This window comes from Camellia sinensis, chromosome 5 (genome assembly GCF_055761805.1).
Source record: "Camellia sinensis isolate YWXY chromosome 5, ASM5576180v1, whole genome shotgun sequence".
Classification (NCBI taxonomy): Eukaryota; Viridiplantae; Streptophyta; class Magnoliopsida; order Ericales; family Theaceae; genus Camellia; species Camellia sinensis.
In genome coordinates this window covers 131,337,353-131,362,211 of record NC_138965.1, presented here as the reverse complement: position 1 = coordinate 131,362,211, position 24,859 = coordinate 131,337,353, and the positions used below count along the sequence as shown (strand labels likewise).

At 42.0% G+C, this 24,859-nt stretch overlaps 2 protein-coding genes across 5 annotated transcripts; both read left to right on the top strand.

Moving 5' to 3' along the window:
• Positions 1-871: 871 nt before the first annotated feature.
• On the top strand, positions 872-20,217 carry LOC145790864 (putative protein phosphatase 2C 24). 4 transcript variants are annotated; one of them, XM_082869803.1, is made up of 5 exons: positions 872-995; positions 16,743-17,060; positions 17,624-17,715; positions 17,818-20,028; positions 20,188-20,217. In XM_082869803.1, the coding sequence occupies exons 1-3, from the start codon at positions 918-920 to the stop codon at positions 17,633-17,635; spliced, it is 408 nt and encodes a 135-aa protein (XP_082725929.1). In that variant the 5' UTR covers positions 872-917; the 3' UTR covers positions 17,636-17,715; positions 17,818-20,028; positions 20,188-20,217. The 4 variants fall into 4 exon arrangements, 3 of the variants coding, with proteins under 3 accessions (XP_082725929.1, XP_082725928.1, XP_082725927.1); XM_082869802.1 differs by having other exon boundaries at positions 17,818-20,217; XR_014330152.1 differs by lacking the exon at positions 872-995 and adding an exon at positions 16,541-16,674 and having other exon boundaries at positions 17,818-20,217.
• Positions 5,805-16,500, top strand: LOC145790373 (uncharacterized). The gene is made up of 3 exons (XM_082868107.1): positions 5,805-6,665; positions 6,753-7,001; positions 16,492-16,500. The coding sequence occupies exons 1-3, from the start codon at positions 6,075-6,077 to the stop codon at positions 16,498-16,500; spliced, it is 849 nt and encodes a 282-aa protein (XP_082724233.1). The 5' UTR covers positions 5,805-6,074.
• Positions 20,218-24,859: the final 4,642 nt, after the last annotated feature.

Sequence of the window (24,859 nt, the reverse complement as noted above, 5' to 3'; positions counted from 1 at the left end):
TTACCGTTGGTACAAATTTGATTTGATTAAGTGGTTATCGATATTCGATAAACATAATTTTTTACAGAAATAAAGTACCTGACGAGATCTACACAGTGACAAATTCAAATTATCGATATAAATTCCATAATGAGCAACAAAACCTAACATGTTATAATCCGATTTTAAATTGAAAAGAAAGCCTGAGCGCTATCACAAAATCTCATAAATTACTTAGGATATACTTTTTTTTAGAAGTGTATTGTAAAATCACTTAACAAATGAGGACAACAAAATGGGGTATCAATGGTGCTATCATATTTTGTTTTTGTTTTTGTTTTTTTTTTTTTGACAAGTACTAGAAGAAGGCTGGCAAATGCGAATTAAAGGTCAATTATACATGAGAAGGCCGGCAAATGCAAACTAAAGGTCAATTATGACATACTATTTTTTTTTTCTTAGACCAGTCTCTCCCACACAATAATGGAAGTGAATTTTTTATGTGACCACTATCAGAAGAAGACCGTCTAATCTAAATTAAAGGTTAATTAAGGGGAATCTAAATTAAAGATTAATTATGGGGTAACTACATGTCGGTGGGAGAACAAAAAAAAAAATTACACTCCATAGCTTTTATTTGTATCTCATTACAGACACATTTACACCTCATATGTTTGTAATTTTTTTTCCTTTTCTCCTATCTGTATGTAACTCCTCCTCAATTATACATGAAATAGGATCTAAAATCTAAATTGGAGGGTATTATTTAAGTCTGTGAACTTATTACGGATTTTGTTTTAATAATTTGAACCATTTATTTTATCAAATATTTGGTATATTTCGCTCATAAAAAAGTTAAAAGTGATGTCACCATTCACCACCACCAGAAGAACAAGCCAGCAAATCCAAAGAAAACACTAGAAGAAAAGGTGCCTATAATGGTGCATGAATCAAGACGTTTGATAAAACGCTGTGATATATCTTACGTGTTTTTCAAGGCATGGTGCTTGTTGATGGTATCAATGACCCAACTCTGTTTAACTTAACAAAACACTTAACCCATTCCAATTACCAAAATAACACAATCTCTCATGAACTGCTCCTCTCTCTCGCGATTAATATCGATCTCTATCTATCACTATAGCTGTTCTGCATCAAACTCTCTCTCTCTCTCTCTCTCTCACAAATCGCAGATTCGAAATCGAATAAGAAAGTCGATCTAATCTGATCAAAATCTGAACTCGATCTGATCTGATCTCTCTTGCATTTTGTTAGATCTGTTCTTGCTTGTAGGAGAGGGTTCAAGAAAAAGAATTGGAAAATTCGAAGATCTTCGAAGATCCTTGAAAAACAACTTTGAATTCTCTAGAATATGATGAGAGGCTTAGATTCTTCAATAATCTCAACTTAGGAACACAACAACAAAGGAGATGATGGAGATAAGAGATTGGGTGAAGAAGAAGGCAAAATGGCTAGAGAATAGAATAATGGCAAGGCTCTCCCATGGATCTCCCACTTTCACTCTCAAGGTTGATAATGGAGAAGGGAAATTAGTTCTTTCCCAAGAGTTAAAAATCTCCAAAATCCATCCCTTGTAAAGCTATGGGTGGGTGCTATTTATAGGCACCTCATGATGTAGGATGGAGCCCATGTGCAAGGCACATGGGGGATATTCTCTCTAACCACCTTGTCCGAGGAGGTGACCTCTCCGAGGAGGTGACTTCTCCGAGGATGAGAAAACCCCGAAGAGGAGATCAATCCCTCGGCGAACCCCTCTTCTTAGCCACACCTAACCAATGATCCCCAATCATCCCAAAGGGTCAGGGGTAGTCCCAGAGGACGTCCTGCTCCAAAAAAAATATTGCCGAGTCTCATGGACCCCCCGGGGTCGTGCCACCTCGACCCGGGTATAGGCTAGTTTAACCGAAGAGTGAATTTATCTCCACTCACCGTCCTCGGGATCAGGTCCTTTGTTCGAACTCCATTACGCCCATGGTTCTGGTGCGTAGATCCCGGAAAGCTCCGAGCCCGCAAGTGTTCTGGGACTCATTAACGGAGCGGCTTCTAGATTGCGTCTGAATCCGTTCGAAGCCAAGTGTTTAGGACCTCTAGGTTCGTGGATCCGAACCCTTTCGAGTCCGAGTGCCTCGGATCTCTAGGCTTGCTTAATACCCTTTCGAGTCCGGGCCCGAGTAAGTCTCTAGGTTCGTGGATCCGAACCCTTTCGAGGCTTAGAGCCATTCAGCCCGTTTGACGGAGATAAATCCAAGCCCACCAATCTTGGACTTGCGATAAATTCGGGCCCACTAATCTTGGGCTATTGGGCCTAAATAATTTAGTGGGCTTAAATTAGCTCCTCTTACATTTGCCCCTTGCGTGTGCGAGAAATTGTAATTTTCTCGGACATGCATACTGTCATTTCTTCGACCCTGCTTCGCATCACGTTCCCCAAAAAAAAAAACATGTTGTCACGACAGAGCCTATGGATAAAGTTGATGACGCACTTCAATTTACAGAAAAAATTGACAAGCAAAAATTTTATTTTTTTGTACTTTTTTTTTATTTTTTTTTATTTTTTTATTTTTTAGATGTATATATTTTTTAACCAAAGACTAAGGAAGCATTTTTTTTTTTTTTCGTTGTTTGGCACACAGCAGATCAATTACCTATATATACATGATTAGCATATACTAATGAAATATTCAAAGGATAAGGCTTCTTTTTTTTTTCTATTTAAGGAAAAGGGGCCAAAACCCTACACCTCACCAAAATCTTTTACACAGCCGCCACACCTACTCTCTCTCTGGATCGAGAGGCCATCTTCCTTCTTCTTTCTTTTTTTATTTTTTTGAAACTCATTTCGGCTGACAGTCTCTCTCAACCAAGACCAACCCAGGCTTTTTGTTCTTCAACAAATCTGAGGCTAACGCCATTTGCATGCTGGTCGGCGCAGCTCCAAGCAACACCATCGAAGACCCACGCCACTGCCACGGTTGGCCAGTACTGGAACCAGCTCGCCACGGTAGCTGCTTGCTCATGCTGCTAACGTCCTACAACCTCGCCACTACCTTCAGCCGTGATTTGATCAACGCTGACCACCGTTAACAGCCACAGCTTCGGCTAACCTTGGCGTCACGTCAGCTTCGGCTACCACCGGTTCACGTCAACGTCTGCTGCAACTCAGGGTTGGTAAATGGTTCCATTTGTGCCACGTTCCTGTTTGGCGTCAACAAATGTTGTCCCACAGAATTACTGAACTTGGGTTCTCCCACAGCCTTTCGCTTACTCGGTAACAGTATCTTTTGTGAACCTATGTTGTTCAACATAGCATCCATATCTCCAAGACTACTTCAGTTTTTTTTTTTTTTTTTACTTTGCTACTTGAAAATCTGTAGACAAGTATATATATTGATTATATATATATATATATATATATTTTTAGCTTCGAATCTGCTGGTGCTTGCTTTAGATTGAATCTGCTGGTGGTTCAGTTTTTTTTTTTTTTTACTTTGCTGCTTGACAAACTTTGGGCAAATATATATATATATATATATATATACTGATTATCATATATATATTTTTTTTGTTTAGAGCTCGGATTACCCACATTAGCCTTGGCTTGTGCACAATCAATCGCTGCTTCCGGCTTCAGCTTATCCGACGTCGACCACGCACGTTCGCCCTCTCAACGCAACGTGTGTGGTCTTGCCCAACTTGGCTCCACATCGCTGCTTCCGGCTTCAGCTTATCCGACGTTGACCACGCACGTTCGCCCTCTCAACGCAACGTGTGTGGTCTTGCCCAAGCCTAGCCCAGTCTTGTTGATTACAGTCTGTAAAGCCTCTCTGATTTCAACTTAAATTTCCAGTATCGGCTTCGGACTTCACCTCTCTAACTGCCCAAATTTGTAAGTATGACATTCGACCCCCTCTTCCGAATATAAATATATTTAAATATATATAAATATATTTTTGTGGCAATGTAGAGGGCTCAAGCAATCTGATGAAAATAAAAATAAAATAAATAAATAAAAACTGAATCTGAATATGGACTCAATTTTTGTGGCAATCCCAATGATATTTTTTTTTAGCTCAAACACCGTGATTTTGGCCATATGGAAACATGCACTAGCACTTGAAACCTTATTGAGGTGCTTGGCTTGAACATAATTTGTTGAACTTTATCACCGAGGAAAGGCCGAATATAACTTGTTGACTAGTATTTGAGCTCCATTTTTGACATGGAGAGAGGAAACCCTGGACTTATGAATATGGACTTTGGAAAGGACATTCTTGTAATTTGCATAATGATCCATTGAATCTTGCTACTGATAAGCAATGTAATATACTTCGGATCTCGGGCTTGAAATTTACTATTGAACTTCACTCTGTCCAAATTTTGAGCCCCGTATAAATTGGACCTTCAATATGGAACATAGTGACTTTAAGAAATTGACCCGATTGAACTTCATCATGAAGCGACCTATGACATTGCACCTCTTATTGATGATAGAAGACGAAAATCTATATGTTGATGATGCACCCATTGGTATTAAAATTTGTTGAGCTTGAAGAATATCTGAGAAAATGAATTGTTGATGACGTCCGAAGTTGAATTTGTTGATAAACCCATCATGTTGCATGTAACAATATTCTGAATTTTAATACGGTCAACTCTTTAATATTTATACCGGTTATTTCAGCCATATGTCTTCTCAAAAGAAACCCGTAGCTCCGGGGTCATCAGAACCGGCTCTCATGAAAGAGAGGGATGTACCTCCGGCATCTGAGTGGAGGAAATCTCCTTATTTTGGTCGGAAGGACCCCTTCTGGCGGGCGGCTACCTCCACCACTTCTCTTCTATCTCCGAAGGGGGCTCCATTATGTCTCACTGAGGACACTGACTCTGGACACGAGGCCCTCATTTCTCCTTCCTCGGTGCTACGCTTTTGGATTGAGCGGGGGGACTTTCCATACTGTTATCCTCAGTTCAAGGCCTTCTCAAACCCTCCTTTTGGTTGTCAGGAGTGGGTCGATGATGTTCTCTCGGACAAGAGCTTCTGTTAGCGGCTTCAAGAGGCCCGCCTATTGATCCCAGTGAAAATATCTCGATCCCTATCCATCCGTCGCAACAATGCTAGCCTGGAAGCCATGGCTCTTCGGTGGAGCACCGAGACACACACCTTTATACTTGGCCAGCACGAGATGGGGCCCACCCTTGAGGATGTGTTCATGTTGCTGCGTCTGGAAGTGACCGGCCCTGATGCCTTCGACCCTGAGCAGACACCCCCCGAAGATGATTCTTTGATCCAATCTCTGAAGCTAAATCTTCAAACTTGTGGTCGGTGGAGTTCCGTTTTTGATGGTTCAGCGAGGAGGACTAGTCAAGTAAGGACGGTCCGTGCCTCCTATACTGCATGGATCCGCCACTTCTTCAAAGATCTTCAGCCCTTGGCCAGAGATGCTGACCCTAACTCTCAGGAGTATGAGGTCGGTCCGATGTATGACTCCAGGCTCTATTTCTTGGGATTTCTGGCTTGCTTCCTTTCATTCTTCATTCTTCCGAGCACGCCTCCGGATTCCCTCAATCCTTTCGTCTTCCCCTTGGCAGTCAGGCTCTTCAGAGGAGATCAGATCCCTTTGGCTCCCCTATTTCTTGGGAATCTCTATTATCGGCTGGATCTACTACATCAAGATATGGTTCGCTCCGTGGGTCGATATGAGCCTGTCTCCTTTATTCACAGCCAGTTCCTGCTTTGTTTCTTCTTCGAGAGGTTCCCAAAATTTGCCCCTGCTCCGACTGTATTCGAGGCAGAGGTTCTTCGGGAGATAGTGGATAAAGATGGCATCCCCGTGCTCGATACTGATGGGTCTCGGACATTTGGGAAAGCGAAGTCTTGCCAGCCGTTGATTACACGTTGGTCACGTACCATTTCCACCTTATCCTTGAATACTCTAGTGGATGATCCCCGACGCTTTGTGGCACGGCCGTATGTATGCCCGCCTGTGGGTGTGGCCACACCGCTTATCTATCATGGTTCCTCCCGCTCGGTGTCCTTTCCTTTGCCGAAGAACATCCCTGCACCCTTTGTTGATATGTTGATTATGATCCGTCCGAGTTCATTACCGGTATGGCATGAGGAAGGCGTTGATAGTGCCGTTTATAGGCCTGACCGCGTAGCATATCAATTCGGGTTTGATCAATGTGCCCCGGGGCCAGCACCTCCTTTATTATCATTTTCAGCAAGCTACGGGCGCTTCAGTCGCGGGCTTGTACACACCGTGCTTCCCATATCCGGCTCTTTGATGATGCCAGGCTTGAGTCGAGTAGGGGGTTTCACCTCCTCTTTCAGGCGGTATTGGCAGAAGAATATCGATGCGTTTATTGCATTTGTCCAGAGCAGACCGACCGTATGTTTGCCTCCGCCGATTTATAAGAAGGATTCTTCTCTTCGGCTACCCGAGAGCCGAAAATCTGACCACATGTACGAGAGTTTCTTCACCTCATCTGCTCCAACTGACCCTTCTGCTCGGGCATCTGCTTCTAGCTTGGCAATTACTTCTCCGGAGCCAGTCCCTTTGAATAAGGCCTCTGGTCCTCGGACGACCCGCCTTAAGAAGATGGCTCACAAGAGGACTTCTGATGCCAGTCCTTCCGCTCCTCGCCTTTCCAAAAGGCTTCATGAGGTACCCGAAATTTTTGATTTGAAGCTACTTTCCTTTTTGCGACTATACCTTCTAAAATGAAAACTTTTATTTGTCCATGTTGTGTAGGATCCTGCGGTTGTTGACGTTCTCAGTACCGTGGCTCCTGGCCATGCTGCCTCCCCCAGGCCGGACTCAGACTTGGACGACACCCTCCCTTTGTCTGCAAGACTTGTGAAGATGCGCACCTCTCGTATAGCAGTTATAGATGATGACGATGATGAGGCTGAGTCCTCCGACCATTTTTGTGACCTCATTCCACACATGCGTCGTCACTGCCCTACCGTAGCTGAGGAGGAGCGCTATCTTGGTGATGAGGTTATTGGGGCTCACCGTTCTGATGTTGAGATTACTGGAGGGACTGATGCCACAGAAATTGATGTCGTAGGCCATGCTTCTAGAAGCAATGTAGAGACGAGGTGCGCCTCTGGGAATGGTGTGGAGGTGGATGTGCTAGAAATCTCTGAGACTCGCTCTGGCACTTATGGTGATTCTCATCCTCCGGCCCTCCTTCCTTCTTCAGGGATGACTGCTACTGTTCAGGCTTCGTCAGACATTGAGATCGATCAGGTGCTCTCTATACGGCCAAGTGACCTTACTGATGCTAGGAGTCCTTCAGTTGCTCCGGCTTTGCATATTGATTCTCCCTCTGGTAATCTTTCTTTCTGAAGTTTGTCATTTACTTCTATCTGTGAGAAATCTTTACTCAAATGGCTTTCCTGTTCCCTACCTCTAATAAGGCTTCCTTATCTTTTCTTCAGTGTTAGCTGCTACCGGGGTCCTGCCTTCACCTGCCTCAGACTCTGCTCCAGTGTTAGCTGCTATCGTGGTCCCGTCTTCACCTGCCCCGGACTCTACTCCGACTCTCTTTGTAACTCCTCACGGTTCTCCTTCTCAAGGGGAAACACCTGCCTTTGAGACGACTGCCAGAGGTTCTTCATCGCCAGTGCCTTCGAATATTTTGGATTTGAATCTCAGTGATTTTCACATTGATAGTGATGCTTTTGGTCTTTCCCCTTATCGTTCGGCATTCTCAGGCTCGGGACCTCTGCCGGGAGTTACCCCTCCGGGTGGTTCATCTAACCCGATAGACATTGGGGAGATTCCTGAGACTAGCAGCTTTCCGGCCCCAATTCCTCCTTCAGCTTCTGGCAAAGTATCATTTCTCCATTATTGGGTAGCTCCTGAGTTTGCTTCAGTTCTACAGCTTGTGCATTCAAGTTACCCGGAGACCTTTGCTTCATTTGCTTGCCAGTGTCCACTCATTCAGACTGCTCTTCTCGAGTCTTTTGCCACTATCTTATATAGCTTGGACAGTCAACGGTTGTGTGACCTTAATGGGAAAGTAGTCGAGACGGCGTATCAGGGGATCTCTGACATGGAGCGTCACCAAGTGGACTTATCATGGCTTCGGAAGCGCCTGGATATAGCTTCGAACGCCAGTCATCGGCTGGAACTTATGTCTGTGCTTGCCTCTTATCGCACCTCTATAGATGAGATAAAGGCAACTCTTCGTGAACTTGAGTCGGGTTATGCTCGGGCCTTGGAGACTTTAGAGGCACACTCTACTGTTTGTCCTCCAGATGTAGATGTGACGGGCATCTTCTTCGAGGGTGTCTTTAGGAAAGATTGAGTTTTTTTTTTTATCATTACTTTCTTGCCCCTTTCGATAAAAATGTTTTATCTAGGACAATGCAATGAAATGACAAAATTTTTGTTGTTTGGATATTTTCGCATTATTTTCTCATTCTACTTGATAAAATATTTATTTCGAATATACAATGGAGAGAACAATCATATGCACATGTTTATAAAAGCTGAAATATTCTCATTAGTTCTTCAACTTTCTTGGCAAAAGTATAATAGATTCACTGTAAGTGATGGGATAAAACATACACCATAGAGAAAACCAGCTTCTTCATAACGTAAGGGAAATACAACTTTTAGACAAAGTAAGAAAGTGAAAATGAATTTCAACATAGATAAGTCCAACTATGGGTAGTAATGCTTGATAAACTTTGCATTGAGCGGGCCAGTTCGGAAGCCGTCTTCAACCCTTACAAGTTTGTAGTACCCGCTTGAGCTTGCCCGAACCACCTTGTACGGCCCTTCCCATTTTGGAGAAAACTTGGGCAAAGGCTGTCCTCGCATGATTGGGTCTACAATCTTCCATACTAGATCACCTTCTTCAAACTTCCTTGGTATCACAGTCTGGTTATAGGCTCGGGCGATGGACTCATGATACCTTTCCATGACTTTTGCAGCTCTGTCATGCTTTTCCTCTAATGCTTCCAATCTGGTGGTTCGAGGCTCCAATACCATTCCCGAGGCGAGAGCCATTCGAGCAGATGGCGTTTCCAACTCTATAGGTAACACTGCCTCGGACCCATACACAAGGGAGTAAGGAGCTGCTTGAGTTGGCTTTCTCTTCGAAGTGCGATACGCCCATAGGGCTACTATCAACTGTTCGGACCAAGTCCCCCCAAACTCATCCATCATCTTGCTCAGAATCCTTATCAGTGTCTTGTTTGTGGTTTCCGCTTGCCCGTTCCCTTTTGGATAGTAGGGTGTGGATTTGTGATGCTTCACTTGGTAAGTCTCTAGGAGGCTCTTCACATATTTGTTTATGAAGGGAGTGCCGTTATCCGAGAGGATGGTGTTTGGTACTCCAAATCGGCAAATGATATTCTCCTTGATGAAGTTCGCAACTGCAGGCCCCGTAGCGTTCTTCAGAGGAATTGCTTCGACCCACTTTGTACTCAATTCTGTGGCTGCGAGAATCCACTTGTACCCCTTAGAAGATGTGGAGATGGGCCCTATCAGATCAAAAGCCCAGGTATGGAACGGCCATGGCGTTCGGATACTATGCAGGTCTACAGCTGGAGCGTGGATCAAATTTCCGTGTTTCTGACAAGTCTGGCACCTCTTCACGTGATGGGATGCATCTGACTCCATGGTCGGCCAGTAATACCCAAGGTGTATAAGTTGCTCGAACAGCCGAGCCCCTCCTTGATGTTCAATCTCGTGGGCTCTTCCGAGGACTAGATCTGACTCCTCCTTGGAGAGACATCTCAGGGGAGTGCCCTCAATACTTCTTCTATACAGCTTGTCCTGATCAAGAAAGTACCGCCTCGCTCTCCTCTTGAGGTGTGTAATGTCTCTCGGGCTCTCAGGTAGTGTTCCCTCTTTGAGATAGTCAATGTAGACTTGCCTCCAGTCAGGGGTATCAATTTCAAAGCAACTCTCATCCTCCCGGATGTATGACTGACACTTGGGGCATTCCTTCTGTAATTGATTTGAGTCCTTCTCCATCTTGGGCCAATAATAACCTTGTCTTTGGATTCTTCTATACAGACTGATATCCCCATCCCCGCAAGACTTTTCATGGATCTGTTGTAGTCGGAAGCTTGCTTCTTGTTGGCCAATACACCGGGCTAGGAATCCGGTACCTCCTCGGAAGTAAAGTTCACCTTGAATAATTGTGAATTGGGCAAGCTTGGCCATAGTCATTTTTCCAACTTTGCTTCTGAGTTGCTCGAGGACTTCTCCTCTCCAGTCCTCCGGAAGGCCTTTGTCTTCGGGTATTATTGAAGGTTCTGTTCTCTTCTTGATAACAATTGTTGCCTCTTCCTCTGGAATGTCAACTCTTGCCCCTAATGTTGCGAGGGCATCTGAAAACTTGTTGTCAGAGCGAGGCACATGCTTTATTTCGACCTTCTGAAATTTGTCAAGAAGCCTTTGGACTGTTGTTCGATATGTGGCCAAGGCAGGCTCCTTTAAGACGAACTGTCCTGAAACTTGCTTCACTATCAGCTTTGAGTCCCCCCGGATCCGAATCCTCTTGATACTGTGCTTCTCAGCTGCTATCAAGCCTAAAATAAGAGCCTCATACTCGGCTTCGTTATTCGAACAATGGAAATCCAGTTTATAAGACAAATATAACTTTTCCCCACTTTTGCTTGTAAGGACTATCCCGGTTCCTCCCTTCCCTCCGGCTGCTGCTCCGTCAAAGCTCAATGTCCAGAAGCTTTCCTTGGAAGCCATAGCTGCGTGCACCTCTCCTCTTAATTCTTCATTCACTGGTTCATAGTCACCACTTGAAAATTGGGCAAGGAGATCAGCTAAGGCTTGGCTTTTGATCGCCTTGGGGGCTACACATGTGATCTCGAATTCACCCAGTGCTAACAACCATCTTGCCACCTTCCCAGTTAGAGCAGGCTTGCTGAGGAGGTACCGGATTGGATCACTTCTAGTAACAATTTGAATCTGATGTGCTAGGAAGTAATGTCTGAGCTTTTGGGCAGTGAATACCAAAGCTAAACAATGTCTCTCTACTGGAGTATATCGGACTTCTGCTCCTCGAATCTTCCGACTGATGTAATACACCGGGCGTTCTACTACATCTACATCTTGGACCAATAATGCCCCTATGGACTTGGGGGTTGAAGTTAGGTACAACATTAGAGGCACCCCGGGCTGCGGGGCTATCATGGTCTGAGGCGAGGTCAAGGCCGCCTTGATTCTCTCAAAGGCTTTTTGGTGCTCTTGGTTCCACTCGAACTTGGCATCTCCTTTTAACAAAGAGCCGAAAGGCGCAGAGATCTCTGCCAGTGCTGGGATAAACCTCCGAATATAAGACACCTTCCCGAGGAACTTCTTTAACTCCTTCTGAGAATGCGGGGGATGCATTGCTCTGATAGATTTGACCTTGTCTTCATCTGCCTTGATACCATGCCTATGTACAAGAAACCCGAGGAACTTCCCGGCCGTCACCCCGAAAGCACATTTGAGAGGATTCATCCTCATTTTGAATTTCTGGCACCTCTTGAATACCTTCTCAAGGTCTCGGAGATGGTCTTCTTCTTTCTTGGATTTCACCACTAGATCATCAACATAATCTTCCACCTCATGATGGATCATGTCATGAAAGATTGCAGTCATAGCCCTTTGGTAAGTTGCACCGGCATTCTTGAGTCCGAAAGGCATGACTGTATAGAAGAAGTTTCCGAGAGGTGTTCTAAAAGCAGTCTTTTCTGCGTCCTCTTCAGCCATCTTAATCTGATTGTATCCACTGAATCCATCCATGAATGAGAACATTTGGTGTCCCGAGGTAGTATCCACGAGGGTGTCGATGTGAGGAAGAGGGAATTCATCCTTCGGGCAAGATTTGTTCAAATCTCGAAAGTCTACACATACTCTGATTTGGCCATTCTTCTTCTTTACTGGCACGATGTTTGCTAACCACGTGGGGTACTGTATTGGCCGGATGAAACCAGCCTGTTGAAGTTTTTCAATCTCCTCCTTAATCTTCTCTTCGAGATCTGGATGATATTTTCGAGCAGCTTGCTTAATTGGCTTGGAGTTTGGGAACACATCAAGATAGTGGGAGACTAGGTCAGGATCTAGTCCGGGCATTTCCTTATATGACCAAGCAAACACATCTGAGTATCGGCTTATCAACTTTAACAACTGTTCCCGCTTCTCTGGGCTAAGGCTCGAACTTACGAATACCGGCCTCGGTGCATCTTGTCCATCACTCAGATCTATTTCAATAAGTTGTTCGGGCTGAGGCTTCGGCCCATCTTGCATACATTCTGGAGCCACATCAGGCTTTATTACTATATCATTGTCAGGAGGCTCTTCTTTTGACTCGGAGTCGGTGACTGAAGAAACCGACTCCCCGCACCTTCATAAATAGTACACCACCTTGCCTCATTCTCGAACTTTCATCACCTTCCGAGGAATAGGCGGACTTTCTGTTCTAGACATTGCCCGCTTACTTGACTCTGCCATCGGCTCCTTGTCATCTTTGATATCCTCCCAACGAGGAATTTTGACCCCTCGAGGCTTAGAGGTGGTGGGAACTTCTTTGACAGCCAGTTCGGTGAAGTAGATGGCATCAGAATAATGAGCTTCATGGATCTCGAAAGGCCTTTCTGTAGCCTGAATTGTCACCGTCTTCTTTCCCCATTTAGCCTTAACACACTGATGATAACTCGATGGTACAGCCCCATATCTATGCATCCAGGTCCTCCCTAGAATGATGTGATAATTTGCCTCAGAATCGATAACATGGAACTTGGTGGCCGAGCGAATCTCTCCAATGGCTAAATCAACTGTTACGCATCCGATAGTAACTCTCCTTTCTCCACCGAAGCCAGTGATGACTATCGGCTGCTTCACAATGCGTTCTTCAGAGATTCCGGCTTTTTCTAGAGTAGCGCGAGTCATAATGTTGATAGAGGCTCCACTATCTAGAAAGGCCCTTTTGAACTCAACCCCGTTAATAAAAATAGTCACATAAAGCGGGCGATTGTGAGAAAAAGGATACTTCCGATCAGCCTCGGAGAAAGTAATGGCACTAGATTGCTCTTTTGCCTTCCTCGGGATAGACCCCTCAGTCGACATGCATTCCTCATGGTGTGCCTCGGCTATATTAATGATAGACTTGGTGATTTCCGTTCTTGCCTCCCTGGAAAGTCCAAGCTGGTCAAAGAACTGCTTGAACTTTACACAGTCTTGCAGGGTTTTGGCATAGTGATCCGGATCTTTTTCCACTCTTGGAGGCTCGTAGTTAACCATCTCCTCGGTCTCCTCAAAATAAGATGCCACATAAACATGGTGTCCTCCTCTTCCATAGTATTCTTCTCCTCCTTCTGGATCAAAGGGATCTTCGCCATGAGTCATAAATGTTCTGCCCTCTGGATCGAAAGCACTTCCATAGTAAACTTGCTCACCCTCTGGCTCGAGGATGTCGTCCAGATAACAGTCATCGTCATCGAGATTAGCGATAGCCTCGATCATTGGGCCTTCATAAGCTATCATAGCAACATTCTTGCCCTTGTCTCGGTGTTGAGGATATGGTTGTTCTCGGATGTCTTGAGTCCCTCGCTTTTTGAACCTCAATTCGTCTGCCTCGACTTTATCTCTGAAGATTTTCCTGAGAGTCCAACACTTCTCTGTTGGATGTTTCAATGTACGATGGTAGACACAAAATTCAGGGCTCTCACGGTCCTTTTTTGATGGCATTTCTTCAACATAAGGCAATTTTAGCTCTCAGTCAGCCACCCATTCCTTAACTAGAGCTTTCACTTCCTCGATTCCACATGGATAAGAAACATTCCCCTTTTCACCATTATATTGCTTTCTTTTCTGGCCTCTATGACCTCCTCCTTGTGAATTTCGGGTATCCGGGGCAGAGGCAGCAGCAACGATAGGTCCACGAGATGACTTGAAACTAGTCTTGTAACTGGCTTTAAATCCGGACTCCTGAGCCTGAGGAATGCTAATGTTCCGAGCTGCTTCTATTAATGCCGAGAAGGTGGGTAGCTTGTGGTTAACTAGAAACATTTTGTACCTGCTCAATGCCCCTTCTAGACAAATTTGAACCAGATAACTCTCCTCAACTGCTTCATGACAATCCACGGCCTTGTCCTGAAACCTTTTGACGTAGTCAAGGATGTCTTCACTTTCTTGTTGCTTCTCTTTACACAATGTAAGTGTGGTCACCTTCTCCGCCACTTGAAAGAACTTGGAGTGGAATTTGTTAACCATTTCCTCCCAACTTCGGACAGAGTTTGGGGCCAAATTAACATACCAACTATATGCTCGGTCGGTGAGGGACTTAGAGAATTCTCTCAGTCGGAGGACGTGGTTTGAACCATGAATACCTAGAGTCTCGATGAATCGCACAACATGTTCTCGGGCATTTCCTTGTTTGCCATCGAACTTGATGAACTTCGGTACTGTATACCCCTCAGGGTATGGATAGCTCAGCATCTCAATGGGGTAAGGCGGCTTGACATCTGGATCAGGCAAAGAGGGTAAGGTCCTCTTGCCCCGTTCGAGATCGAACATGGCCTGCACATCGGCGAGAGTGAGAAACTGTTGAGGGAGAGAGTTTGATGGTGGTATTCCCGGGACTTGGCTTATGTACCCGAAGACTGAGCTAGGGGCGTCTTGGCCATTCTGGTGCTGCGAATTCATCATTGGTGACGACATTTGACAATACTGGCCATCAGCGCCTATAGACAAGCCAGTTGGTGATGGGATATTGAATTGAGGCCCATAGAGTCCACCGCACGGCGCCGCTATGCCGGGTTGTGCTTGCAGATTTGTTGTCGGCACCAAAGGAGGCCCGCTTGGTGCTTGGGTAACATTTATTGATGGCGTAACAAGATTAGGTACGGGCAGAGCTCCCTTTTGCGCCATCATGCTCCTTAAGTTTTCCTGGACACCAACAGTCGTCGGAGCGCCATTCATTACACCAGAAACTCCCCTAGTCACCATTGGATCTTGGCTCGGCACGCCATGGAGCCCGGGCATGGGCAAACTGCTGCCGCCTACTGTGGTTTGAGCATGTGTTACTGTGGCCGTGTTGCCATGAGCCATAGGCTGATTGGGGCCTACTTCTCCTTGGATTTGATTTTACGCTCCGGCGGGAATAACTCCACCACCCGTTTGATTTCCGTTTGGCGCCGGTGCAAAATTAGAACTCATCACTAACATGGTGTGAGTGAGATTCTGAAGAGTGGTAAAAATCTCTTGCTGAGTATTTTGAAGTCCTTGAATCGCTTCAAGCAAAAGTGGTTGATCTGGAGCCATGGTTCTGTCATCACCACCATTAGAGGATCCTTGTTGGTGAACTTCATCTTCTCCCGCCATCCTTGTTGGAGTTGTGTGGATTCCAGATCTCGTTGAGACCATTAACCAATCCGCCTCCCCAGTAGAGTCGCCAAAATGTAGGAGAGGGTTCAAGAAAAAGAATTGGAAAATTCGAAGATCTTCGAAGATCCTTGAAGAACAACTTCGAATTCTCTAGAATATGATGAGAGGCTTAGATTCTTCAATAATCTCAACTTAGGAACACAACAACAAAGGAGATGATGGAGATAAGAGATTGGGTGAAGAAGAAGGCAAAATGGCTAGAGAATAGAATAATGGCAAGGCTCTCCCATGGATCTCCCACTTTCACTCTCAAGGTTGATAATGGAGAAGGGAAATTAGTTCTTTCCCAAGAGTTAAAAATCTCCAAAATCCATCCCTTGTAAAGCTATGGGTGGGTGCTATTTATAGGCACCTCATGATGTAGGATGGAGCCCATGTGCAAGGCACATGGGGGATATTCTCTCTAACCACCTTGTCCGAGGAGGTGACCTCTCCGAGGAGGTGACTCCTCCGAGGAGGTGACTTCTCCGAGGATGAGAAAACCCCGAAGAGGAGATCAATCCCTCGGCGAACCCCTCTTCTTAGCCACACCTAACCAATGATCCCCAATCATCCCAAAGGGTCAGGGGTAGTCCCAGAGGACGTCCTGCCGCAAAAAAAATATTGCCGAGTCTCATGGACCCCCCGGGGTCGTGCCACCTCGACCCGGGTATAGGCTAGTTTAACCGAAGAGTGAATTTATCTCCACTCACCGTCCTCGGGATCGGGTCCTTTGTTCGAACTCCATTACGCCCATGGTTCTGATGCGTAGATCCCGGAAAGCTCCGAGCCCGCAAGTGTTCTGGGACTCATTAACGGAGCGACTTCTAGATTGCGTCTGAATCCGTTCGAAGCCAAGTGTTTAGGACCTCTAGGTTCGTGGATCCGAACCCTTTCGAGTCCGAGTGCCTCGGATCTCTAGGCTTGCTTAATACCCTTTCGAGTCCGGGCCCGAGTAAGTCTCTAGGTTCGTGGATCCGAACCCTTTCGAGGCTTAGAGCCATTCAGCCCGTTTGACGGAGATAAATCCAAGCCCACCAATCTTGGACTTGCGATAAATTCGGGCCCACTAATCTTGGGCTATTGGGTCTAAATAATTTAGTGGGCTTAAATTAGCTCTTCTTACATTGCTCTAGCTTTTCTTCATCGAACTCGAACTCGATCTCTCTCGCAAATTGCAGATCCGAAATCGAACAAGAAAGTCTATCTAATCTGATCAAAATCCGAACTCGATCTGATCTGATCTGATCTCTCTCGCATTTTGTTAGATCTGCAGATTAACAAGGTTTCAACGAAGTCGTTTTATTTTGTTTTTCATTAACAAGTGTTAATCGGTGTTTGATTTCTTTGTAGGTGGCGATGAAGTGCAGAGATTGGCTACATGAACTAGGAAAGGAAGAGATAGAGAAGAAGGATTCGAGTACGGAGGAGTGGAAGATCACGATGGAGAGAAGCTTTAATCGCATGGACAATAAGGTGATTGCATGGAACGACAGCACTCTGCACGCCGATTGTCGGTGCGAGCTCCAAACGCTGGAGTGCAACACAGTCGGATCAACTACGGTTGTTGCAGTTGTGACTCCTGATAAGATCATTGTCGCCAACTGCGGAGATTCCAGAGCTGTATTCTGCCACAACGGTGAGGCCATCCTTTTCTCAACCGATCACAAGGTTAGCTCTCGTTGATTGCCCATGAGTACAATTCAGGTTTTTAATATTTTGTTTTTGTAAACTTGAATGTAAAGTTCTGGAATTAGAGCCCCTTGGTGTACTTGTGTTGCTTCATTTATTTGCTTCCCTTTTTGTTGCGTTTTTCCTCTTTAATTATGTTTCGATTATTGTTTAATTTAGGTCGAGAATACATATAATTTATTTAGATTATGGTTTGTTGAATTCTGGAATTAGAGCTTTCAACCTAGTTTATTGAATTTATTTATAGGTGATTCTTCATGTAAAAAAAAATAAAAAATAAAAAATCTCTTTCACTTTATATAATATATTACTACATCTTTGGGTTTGGGCATATAAGTATATCAGATTATTGCCAATTCATCACAATCCGTTCTGTGACAATCTCATTCAAGCTTTATATTGGATGATTAATTTATTCTGTTATCTAGTTTTAATTTGTTAGGTTTATTGCGTTTTGTGGTGGAATAGGTATTTATGATTTCTTTTGTGCATGCTGCTGGTAACAACTATATTGTCCCTAATTAGAATTGTGGAGATTGTAGGTGAAAGTGTGACTAATCTCCAACTAGGCTTAATGGCAATTGTTCATTCTCAGAGTAGTTCCTTCATGAGATCGACGCCTTTGGTCTTTGAGGTTTGTTTGATTTTTTTTTTGATAGTTCACTTTTATGAGTTTGGCTTCTGGTTTTCCTTCTTCTTCTGACTTAATTTTCTGTTTCCTTCGCTTATTATCCAGGATCGTCTCACCAAATCGTCTGGTATGTTGTTCCTTGTGCTTTGTTTTGTCAATCTTGAAACTAATGTGTGAAGCAAGATTAATTAGCATATGTGTTTAACTATGTGCACTGTAGTTTGCTTTGTGTCAGAACATAAGTAATATCAAGGTACTTCTACAAAAATTTATTGTTGTGTGCTTGAAATTCATTATAAAATATCTATAAACCCAACGCAGTGATGAAGACCTCTATGGTGCTCCACTCTGCTGCTTCAAGAATGTTTTTCCTTTGTTCACACTGATTGAAGGTGAAACAGATTTTGCCTCTTATGGGGTTCTGTTTTTCATTTGTTTTTGAGTTCATATTGGCAGTAACTTTGCTACACTTTGTCTTGTTTTTGTCTTGCACAGTGGGCATCTTACCTACTTCTATATTGTAGTTTTTATTGGGATTATTTGTTAGATGGGACCAGGAACATCATTTTTGGGTGCGGTTGCTCAGAGTTTTTAGGCAACTATCTTGGGGCTTTTGTCTTCACTATTGATGTAATGTACACTTTACTTTATATATATATATCAATAACTTTTCTTTAAAAAAAAACCTCAATCGAATGATTAGATTCAATTTGAAGTGCCAATTGATTGAGAGCCTCTTTTAAGATTGTTAATGTTGTATAAAGAGATGGTTGAGTTTATATGTAGTCTTAAAATTAATTTTTTTACCTGGAAGCAGATACCCATTTAACCACCTCCTAAAATTTGTCTAAAATTTTTTATGACTCCTTGTATTTTGGCCAGATTACAGTATATTTTTTTGCAGCTCCTTGGCAGGTGAGCGTGTCTACATCTTCATGGTGTAGTTCGAAATATCATTTATTGGGTGGTAATGCTCTACATATTCTATATGATGTATTCGATCAGTTAAATTTTTATTCGAGCGTCTCATATTGTCATATTCACAGCATGTCTTGGATTTTTTTAATACAAATTGTTAGTATATTGTAGCAACTATATTTTTTTGTACAAAGGCTTACAATGGAACGATTTACAACCCGAAAAGTATATGGATGGTCTGTGGGCCCTTACCTGCGGAATAATATGAATGGTGGGAGGGTCTTTATCTACCTTTATCATGGAGTTTCTTTTTAGGTTGCAGCCTCATCTATGTGACTTTTGTGAATCCATCTTTTTTGTTTGAATGGATTCAACATATGACCTTAGTTGCATCTTTTTTGTTTGGAACCATAAATGCATATTGGAGTGACCTAAAGCTCTCTAATATCGCAATACATTGTTGACACTCTCAGGTAAGTTCTCTCTCACCGTAACTACTATGCTCTTGGTATCTTTCTTTGTCTGTGATTTAATTAATCCTAACTCTACTCTGAATATTTACATGTCAATCGATTTTTATGTGGGTTTCTTTCAAATTATGTATCTTTTTTACTTGATTGTGTCTATTGCTTGCAATATTTTCTCTGAGTATTTCTCTGCTTGTGTTTTTACTCTTGGTTTGATGCCTCTCTCTCTCTCTTTATGTGTGGGGTAGGGATCTTGATGCTAGAACAAAAGCTAGATAGCTTATAGTACATACATAAATGTATGCCTTCTTGCATGAATCTCATATGATCCTATTCTTGGTGTTGTGTCCTTGTGTAATCCTTTCAATTTGGTCATTGCAGTAGCCTTGTCTTTGCTGAAGGTTGTTTAGCTGGATGATGGTTCCTTCATGGGCTATTCCTTTATTAAATGCTTATATATATATATATATATATGTCTTTTTCCTAAATATAATTGAATTCATTCTTTTCATACTGAAAAGTATTTAAAAAATTCCATCTTGTGTGTTTTCTTAGATTTACAATCTCATTGTTTTATTATGTGAATCATTTTGTTTTGTGTTTCAGTATTGTTGGGTTGAAATAGAAATTTGGTGATGCAATTGACTAATTGGATTAAGATTACGTTTACTTTATCTTAGCCATAAAGAGAAACTTTGAAAGTAAAACTGAAGATAAAATTTGTTTTCATTGATTGGTGATGTGAGGATAAGAGTTTAGCGTAGGATTAAGACAAAGAACACAGTCCAGAGAAAGAGAATGTTGGTTATCTATTTATTAGTATTATTTCATCAGGTGGTGCTCTCCATACTCGAACTATCTGTAATCTCTCATATGAGTATATATTTATGTGATGAACGTGAAGTTTGAATGTGGGTGCTTGCAAGTGGAGGTGAGAGTTTTGAACCTAACTTGCGATTGATGTGCTAACTTTTTGTTAACTTTATTATTGGCAATGATTATAATTTGTTAACTTTTTATTTTATTTTATTTTATTTTATTTTGGGTTAGCTCCTTTATTTTTTTGACTGATTCCAGTGTTTTTTTGTAGGAGCATTGGCCAGTTTGTTCCTTGAAATAAGCATTGGCCTATGAATGAATTATCCAATATTTTGATGGTTTTTTAGCATTTTTTGGGTTATGGTTTGTGGTTAAATATAAATAGGTAGGAAATGTTACAATTTTTCTTCTATTGTTTGTCAAATGTAAAATTTTAGCGATTTGGAAGAGAAATTAAACTTGTTTGGTTTATTTTTAGTTTATGTGCTTCTGTATAGAATCTTGGACTTTTAGATTTGACCTTATTTAGCTAATAGTGCAATTTGACAATTGAATCCTTTTTTTTTTTTTTTTGGGAGAAGCATATTATTTTGTAGATTTAGTCAGTGCAAATGAAATTTATTTATATTTGTTCTTTTTATATTTTTTTTAAATAAGGAGAAAAGATGGCGTTTTTGAAAAAAAACGTTACTAAATGTCGTGATATGATGTCAGTGTTTAACTGTAACGGAAAAGATGGCGTTTTTAAAAAACGTCATTAAATGTCGTCATATGACGTCAGCTTTTAACTGTGACCGTTTCTGCTAACGGATGTTTGAGAAGTGTTTTAAAAAGCGCCGGGTAAAGTCATTAGTGACGTTTAATAAACGTCATATAACCTAAGACGGCGATCGTATCCTCGACGCAAGTTATAAACATCACTTTATCCTTTAACGGCGTTTTTAAGGCTTATAGTGGCGTTTTTTAAACGTCGCTAATGCCAAAAATTCCTGTAGAGAAAGGTCAAATATATATGGGAATGGTTACTTCCTTATTTATTCACATATATATATATATATATATATATATATATATATATATATATATATATATATATATTACTCGTAATAGTGATATGGACTGCTCATCTCGTAATAAAAATTATCCGTACAAAATATTAATTTCAACACATATTGATAAATAAATGAACAAATCACATTTTATTTTATAGAATAGATGATTATATTTGTCGCCTATTTGAAAAATAAGATTAATTTATGTATATGTCTAGTGACATTCGACAAAAATTAATTTTTTTGTACAATTAATCTTTATTGTTGGCCTTATGAAATAAATGGTTTAAATCATTGTTATGAATTCAAGATAAGACCTACAAAATAGAGTATAAAGTGATATAATAGATAGTGATATAGAAATAAGTTATTCTCATTATACATTGGCTCCTCTACGGCCCAACATAATTGATGATGAGCCCAATCAAGAATGAGAGAGAATTTAGAAAAAGAAATATCTCAGTCAATCAATACTCATATCTAAAAAGTTAGTTACAAAGTGGTTATGTCTTTTCTAGATATAGGCTATAATTTCCCTCCACTAGCTATCACATGATATGCACATGATATCCAACATCATACTCTCCCACTCAAAAGAACTTGTCCTCAAGTGAAGACAAACAAAACACAACCAAAAAAAACAAAACACAACTAATGCACTAGAAGTGAAACCAAAACTAAAATAATATACAATACAAACAAATTCCACAAAGAAGAACTAATCTACAATTAGAGAAGTAATGTTGATGCAAGAATCATTTGGCAAATAAGGCACAAGGTGTTGGACATTATGTGAAAAATTTTTGTGAACTTCTATTGTCACGATTCAAACCCGGTACCCAAAGGTTTGGCGTCGCAACAAGATAAAAATAAAATAATTCTAATAATTTTGTAGTCGTAGCGCAAGCGGATAAATTAAAATAAAATAATTGGATACCAAATGTTTATTAAAAAGAAACAAACATGGTCATTTTGGCTTTTATTTGATTTCAGATGTCCAATTAGAAATACAGATAGTACAAAAAAAAAACAAACATGACCATGGTCATCTTGAGGAAGCTTGACCCCTTTGTCTTAGCTTCTCCAAGAAGCTTAGGCCCTTTTTGTTCTATAAAAGAGGGCCTCCCTTCTCCTTTAGAGGGGTTGAGCAAAAATCAGAGATATATATCAGAGATATATATCACACATACCATTCTCTCTCTATATCTCCCCCTCTCTCTAGATTGTGTGTGTATTAGTGTTCAAAAGTGTGTTTTTGTTCCTATTTTTGCACTAAGGCACCTAGTGTCACACCATACTTCGGTTACTGAGGTGTTGAGGGACTGGTTTCAGAGTTTTTAGGTTGGTTTTGATCAGAGGAAGGGGCTGGGGTTGGTGTTCTTGAAGTGTTCTTCAAGGGTGAGCACTATTGCTTTATATTCCCCATTTTTGTACAAGCTTTTAACCTATCTTGCATGCTGTTTTGAGCTTTATGTATAACTGATAAAAGTTCTAATTTTTCATGTTTAAGATGTTTCATTAGGTCTCTTTTGTGTTTGGGGTTGTCCACCTCCTCTTAAGCCTTGTTTGGCCCTTTTTTGTGCCTTTCTCTTTGAGCTTTGGGACCCCTTTATTTCGACCTTCTCACTACTGAAATCCAGAGGATTTTTAGTGGTGGAGAATTGGTTTTGAGGTCATGTATAGGGGAGGGACACCCCTCTCCCTTTTGTCTCATTTGCTTGTATTATTGGCTTAATATGGTAGCATGTATGTTTAGTTGTTTCTAGCATCATTTCAGTGGGTATTCGGAGTTATTTTGTTATGTTATACCTCTATTTTGAGTTGGTTTAGTGGTCCCTTACATGCATCATATACATGCCTTGTAATCCCATTGTTTGCTTTAAACATGTGTCTAGCATGTGGACTACCATGCTTACATATTTTGGCTTGATTCCTTGAAACTTTTAGCCTAGTTATGACATGATTAAGCTCTGATTTTGGTCCTTTTGGTCATGCTTGCTTTGTTTTACATAGCTACCATGTAATCTAGCTTGTTGGCCTTGGGTGTGTGAGTCTTTGGCATGCTTTACTTGGACCATTTCAATGATTTGGAATCACATATCATGCTATTTCAGTCCATACTCCATGCTTGTATGCTTGCATTTACCATCCTCTCAATGCTTTGAAGAGTTGTTCTTTTGTGCCTTAAAAATGAGTCATTGTGCATGCCTCTTTGTTTAAGTCTTCAAACTGCAATATCAATGGGTTTTGGGGCTCCTTTTGGTATATTGTAACTCTGTTTTTTGTTGAAAAGTCCATGCCATCCTTGGTTGTGATAGTTGTAATGGAGTGCTCTCTTTGTAGTCTTGAATGCCTTTGTTTTGGTGCCTATTTCTTAGCATGTTTTGGCCATGTTCCATACATGTTCTAGTCTTGTTTTGGTCAGCCCTAGGACTGATTTAAGTCATTTTAACTCTTTAAGGCTTGGTTGGCATGGCTATGGTTTGAACCCTTTGGTTGGTCTCAAGCTTTGGGCCCCTTTGCATGCTATGTTTCACTTGTGTGTTTGGATTTGGAATTCCTTTTAGCATGATTTCAGAGCTCAGCATGTTTGTAAAATGCCCATGTTTGTCTCTTTTAAGTATGCTTGGAATTGCCTCTTTTTTGCCTTAAGTGATACACCTTGGTGCATGCATGCTTGCATGTGTGATTCGTGCTTTTGTTACATCATTATTGGCCACTATTTTGGGGCATGGCTGAGGCCTCCCATTTCTGTTTAAGCCCACCCTGGTACATAGTTGCATGTTTGGCATGTTGTATCTTGTTACATCATTTGCATGCTTGCATTATATCATGTTTGTATGTTCTTGTTACATTAGCTTAGCTTGCATGTTAGGCCACATTGCATTGTATCTTGCATTCTTAGCACATTGTACATTTGCATGTTTAGGCTGCATTGCATTTGGCATGCTTTGCTAACTTAGCCCCATGTTGCATACTTGAACCATTTTGCATATTTGAGCCATATTGCATACATGCATTCCATTGTGTTTAGTTTGGGGTGTCAAACCAAACATAGGGTATGAGGTGTGTTCGTACTTAAAGTGACGAAATACGCCTCAATCCTCGGTCGCCGACACTCTTGATCCCAACATGATAGAGTGTGTAGCATTCATTTGTTTTCGTTGTATTCATTTTACATTGATTTGCAAACTTGGCACCTTTGGTCATCATGCATCAAAATGCGTGATTGGTGGCCCGAGGACAGAGAGCCATGCTCCCTTGAGTTCATTGCATGATAAGGAGGGTGGTCATGCATACATTTGGCTTGCAAATTCTATGCCATGCACTGTCTGTCCTCTGTTGCAGCAAAACCAGTGTTCTGCAGGAAGAAATGGTTGGCTGACCACTTTTAGTGCCGACCGATCATCAGTGTCCAGCCGGTGATCCAATTTTTGGCCGATGGCCACATCCCCATGGCCGGTGTTGTTCTCTCTTGGCCGATGGCATCCCAAAGTGTGCATGGGGTGGTTCAGAAGCAACTTTAAGATGTTTACAATTCTCAGAAATATAGAACAGTGCAAACAGAGGCAACAGAAGCATGGCAACGGGTTTCCGAGCGAGGGATTGAGCACGCATCATTCCATCATTCCGAGGCAAGACTGCGGCCACCTCCTCTTCTAATTAATTTGTTTAATTAGTTAGAGTTTTGTAATATTTAATTAGCTAGAGTAGTCGATTATTTATTTGGTCTGTATTATTTATTCGGACCCTCCGTCGAGAGGGCGAATTTGTAAAAAGTGTGCGTGCGTGTGTGAATGTCTTCCAACCCCACGTCTTTCTCCCTTTTTATTTACTAGCTTTTGATGGTTAGTTTAGGACATGTTTCAATTAGCATACTTATGCTCGCAT

Bases quoted from the DNA above. Each gene is read 5' to 3' on its own strand.
- LOC145790864 (XM_082869801.1), top strand. From the start codon at position 918: ATGGTGCATGAATCAAGACGTTTGATAAAACGCTGTGATATATCTTAC. The intron at 996-16,742 runs GTATCAATGACC...ATTTCTTTGTAG, and splicing joins AGGCATGGTGCTTGTTGATG to GTGGCGATGAAGTGCAGAGA.
- LOC145790373 (XM_082868107.1), top strand. From the start codon at position 6,075: ATGTTGATTATGATCCGTCCGAGTTCATTACCGGTATGGCATGAGGAA. The intron at 6,666-6,752 runs GTACCCGAAATT...CATGTTGTGTAG, and splicing joins TTTCCAAAAGGCTTCATGAG to GATCCTGCGGTTGTTGACGT.